Source organism: Bison bison, unplaced genomic scaffold, assembly GCF_000754665.1.
Source record: "Bison bison bison isolate TAMUID 2011002044 unplaced genomic scaffold, Bison_UMD1.0 scf7180017864103, whole genome shotgun sequence".
NCBI lineage: Eukaryota > Metazoa > Chordata > Mammalia > Artiodactyla > Bovidae > Bison > Bison bison.
In genome coordinates, this window is record NW_011494675.1 from 473,061 (window position 1) to 477,706 (window position 4,646).

A 4,646-nucleotide genomic window follows, 5' to 3' on the forward strand; every position below is an offset into this window, starting at 1 on the left:
TTAAGCCAACTTTTTCACTCTCCACTTTACTTTCATCAAGAGGCTCTTTAGTTCCTCTTCACTTTCTCCCATAAGGGTGGTGTCATCTGCATATCTGAGGTTATTGATATTTCTCCTGGCAATCTTGATTCCAGATTGTGTTTCTTCCAGCCCAGCGTTTCTCATGATATACTCTGCATAGAAGTTAAATAAGCAGGGTGACAATATACAGCCTTGACGTATTCCTTTTCCTATTTGGAACCAGTCTGTTGTTCCATGTCCAGTTCTAACCGTTGCTTCCTGACCTGCATACAAATTTCTCAAGAGGCAGATCAGGTGGTCTGGCATTCCCATCTCTTTCAGAATTTTCCACAGTTTCTTGTGATCCACACAGTCAAAGGCTTTGGCATAGTCAATAAAGCAGAAATAGATGTTTTTCTTGAACTCTCTTTTTTCCATGATCCAGTGGATGTTGGCAATTTGATCTCTGGTTCCTCTGCCTTTTCTAAAACCAGCTTGAACATCTGGAAGTTCACGGTTCACATATTGCTGATGCTTGGCTTGGAGAATTTTTAGCATTACTTTACTAGCATGTGAGATGAGTGCAATTGTGCAGTAGTTTGAGCATTCTTTGACATTGCCTTTCTTTGGGATTGGAATGAAAACTGACCTTTTCCAGTCCTATGGCCACTGCTGAGTTTTCCAAATTTGCTGGCATATTGAGTGCAACATTTTCACAGAATCATCTTTCAGGATTTGAAAGAGCTCAACTGGAATTCCATCACCTCCACTAGCTTTGTTTGTAGTGATGCTTTCTAAGGCCCACTTGACTTCACATTCCAGGATGTCTGGCTCTAGGTCACTGATCACATCATCGTGATTATCTGGGTCGTGAAGATCTTTTTTGTATAGTTCTTCTGTGTATTCTTGGCATCTCTTCTTAATATCTTCTGCTTCTGTTAGGTCCATACCATTTCTGTCCTTTATTGAGCCCATCTTTGCACAAAATGTTCCCTTGGTATCTCTAATTTTCTTGAAGAGATCTCTAGTCTCTCCCATTCTTTTGTTTTTTTCCTTTCCTTTTTTGTTGTTTTCCTCTATTTCTTTGCATTGATTGCTGAAGAAGGCTTTCTTATCTCGTCTTGCTATTCTTTGGAACTCTGCATTCAGATGCTTAAATCTTTTCTTTGCTCCTTTGCTTTTCACTTCTCTTCTTTTCATAGCTATTTGTAAGGCCTCCCCAGGCAGCCATTTTGCTTTTTTGCATTTCTTTTCCATGGCGATGGTCTTGATCCCTGTCTCCTGTACGATGTCACGAACCTCATTCCATAGTTCATCAGGCACTCTATCTACCCAGCAAAAAGTACTCACTAAATATGTAAAAGTACTAAGCATAGTTATTAAAGTACATACTTAATTAAAAGTAGATCTATCATATGATCCAGCTGTCCCACTTCTGAGTATATATCCAAAGGAAATGAAAACAGTCTTGGAATATCTACATTCCCCTTTGCCTGTAGCATTTTTTACTATAACCAAGATTTGGAAACAACCTGAATGTCCATCAGTGGTGAAAGGTTGTTGTTGAATCATGCAAGACGCCGGGATTCTTGGCCACTGGAGGAGAAGAATTCAATCTGGGGCCAGAGACGAGGCTTGATTGCTCAGAGCTTTTGTGTAATAAAGTTTTTTATTAAAGTATAAAGGAGATAGGGAAAGCTTCTGACATAGGCATCACAAGGGGGCAGAAAGAGTACCCCCCAGCTAGTCTTCAGTTGGATGTTATATAGTCACTAGCAGTCTGTTAATGAAAGAAAGGAATGTCTTAAAACTCAGCATGGCACCAGGCCCCTCACCCATAAGATGTATTTTGGGATAATCTTGGCACCAAATGTTTCATCCTGGGCCATAAAATGATTAATTTGAATCTTGAAGAAGGGCAGATCACCATACAAATAGTTTCATTTATATAGATTAGGGAAACAACATCTGAGTATAACATACTGGTTTGTCAAGTAAGTTCTGAGCCAACAGGCGGAACCAACTTGAAGACAGAGTTTGGGGGTAAATGCATAGTACATTAGCATGCTGCTGCTGCTGCTGCTGCTGCTGCATCACTTCAGTCATGTCCGATTCTGTGTGACCCCATAGACGTCAGCCCACCAGGCTCTCCTGCCCCTGGGATTCTCCAGGCAAGAACAGTGGAGTGGGTTGCCATTTCCTTCTCCAATGCATGAAAGTGAAAATGTGAAAGTGAAGTCACTCAGTCGTGTCCGACTCTTCGAGACCCCATGGACTGCAGCCTACCAGGCTCCTCCATCCATGGGATTTTCCAGGCAAGAGTACTGGAGTGGGGTGCCATTGCCATAGCTTAAGACAAACATTTCCATAAGTAAAAGGCATTGGTTATTTCTACGTTTGAGAATAGTTAACTTCAGGTGAAACCAGGTATCATTATGGCAACACAGTATTTTAAGAGAAACCTCCTTTTAAATTTGTATAGAGAAGGAAAAAATATTGCTAGTTTGTTTCCTCCTGCCGCTTAAGAGAGATAAAAATGTCTGACACTTGCAGGCTATTTCCTTAGTTTGGAGACCCTTGGCCTTCCTGCCTTTTACCCTCTCAGTGGCTGCATGGATAGAGTGGTGCTAGAGTGAAAAAGCTGGCTTAAAACTCAGCATTCATAAAACTAAAATCATGGCAACCATTCCCATCATTTCATGGGAAATAGATGGGGAAGAAGTGAAAACAGGGACATTTCATTTTCTTGAGCTCCAAAATCACTGCAGACAGTGACTGCAACCATGAAATTAAAAGATGCTTGCTTCTTGGAAGGAAAGCTATGATAAACCTAGACAGCATATTAAAAAGCAGAGACATTATTTTGTTAACAAAGGTCCATCTAGTCAAGGCTATGGTTTTTCCAGTAGTCATGTATGGATGTGAGAGTTGGACCATAGAAAAGCTGAGCACTGAAGAAATGATACTTTCTAATTGTGGTGTTGGGGAAGACTTGAGAGTCCCTTGGAGAGCAAGGAGATCAAACCATTCTATCCTAAAGGAAATCAACCCTGAATATTCATTGGAAAGACTGATGCTGAAGCACCAGTATTTTGGCCATCCACCTGATATGAAGCACCAGCTCACTGGGAAAGATCCTGATACTGGGAAAGATTGAAGGCAGGAGAAGAAGGGGATGACAGAGAATGAGATGGTTGGATGGCATCACTGACTCAATGGACATGAGTTTGAGCAAAGTTTAACAGGTTCCACACTGAGCCTCTTCCTCTAGACTGGCCCCTGCAGCTTACACTTGGGGAGACGGCGAAGGACAGGGAAGCCTGGTGTGCTGCAGTCCATGGGGTCACAAAGAGTTGGGCACAACTGAGTAACTGAACAGCAAAAGCATAGTCATGATTTGAAAAACTTCAACCATTGATAAAACTTGGATGTCTTAGCAAGAGTGTTATATAAAATGTAATCTCCTTATATTTTATTCAGATACCTTGGTACATAACTCATTACTTTTCTTTCCTTCATATTCTCTGCAAGGTATTTGAAGCAGTAATAGCTTGGGTGAATCATGACAAGGATGTAAGGCAAGAATTTATGGCTCGGCTGATGGAACATGTACGGTTACCTTTGCTTCCTCGGGAATATTTAGTTCAGGTAAAAGTATTTGCATAACACATAAGTATGCACTAGCACCATGTCCCTGGGGCCACAGTGTGTAGATTCTCGTTACACAGTGGCAACCGGGCATAGGGCAGTAAATATACCTGATGTCCTTGGCAACTGCTACCTCTTGGGCTACTTCCTGGTCTTAAAGTTTGCTTCTCCCCAGTATCTGGTTTGCATAAGCAAGTACTGGAGCTTGTGGAAGCATTGTCTGTGGTGATGTGAGTACATGCAGAAACCACATCTGTAGTTCTGTGTCATTTCTGCATCTCTTTTGCCTTCCTTCTAATAGCCTCCTCTAATTAGTGAATGGAATGGAATAGAATGGAATTCTAAGCTGAAGAAAACCAGGTTATTTGAAACAAATAGCAATAAATGGATCTTTAGTAGTCTCTGAAAAATTTTAAATTTACTGTTGTATTATTAGCATTCCTTTATACTAGGGTCATTTCAACATTTTAATTTATAATTAAAGCCATCCAGTGAAACTTTTTTTTTAATTATTTGTTTTTAGCTGGAGGATAATTGCTTTACAGTGTTGTGTTAGTTTCTGCCATTTATCAATATGAAGAAACATTTCTTTATTAGCATTAGATCTGAACATTTTAGAATTGTTTGAAGCTTGTTTACTTGTTGTCATATGTGTAATCACTGGTACTCTGCCTTTAAGAAAACGAACAGAAAAAAAAAGAAAACAAGAAACCTATCCTGCACTTGAGGATAGGGATAGGAGGGACAAGATTTATTTGTGGTATAGGTACATTGTTATAAAGTATTTTGAATCCCTTTACTGGATTTTTTTTTTTCAAGTTTTAAAAGGTTGTCTTTATAATATTACGTCCCCTGCTTGAAGGACTCATTATCTCAATTTTCTAATTTTTCTTACTGTTTGGCCTAAACTATTTCTTAATTTGGCTTAAAGATAACAAATAGATGAACATAGTACTACTAAAGATTATTCTATAACTGACATTGAAGTATATGATTTC

General features: G+C 39.6%; 1 protein-coding gene across 3 annotated transcripts in view; it reads left to right on the forward strand.

Moving 5' to 3' along the window:
* The window catches only part of KLHL2 (kelch-like family member 2), a 164,774-nt gene that overhangs the window by 136,292 nt on the left and 23,836 nt on the right, over window positions 1–4,646 (forward strand). For all 3 annotated transcript variants that reach the window (XM_010838661.1, XM_010838662.1, XM_010838663.1), the window contains one exon: window positions 3,532–3,648. In XM_010838661.1, the coding sequence (XP_010836963.1) occupies window positions 3,532–3,648 (117 nt within the window). The remainder of the gene's footprint in view (window positions 1–3,531; window positions 3,649–4,646) is intronic.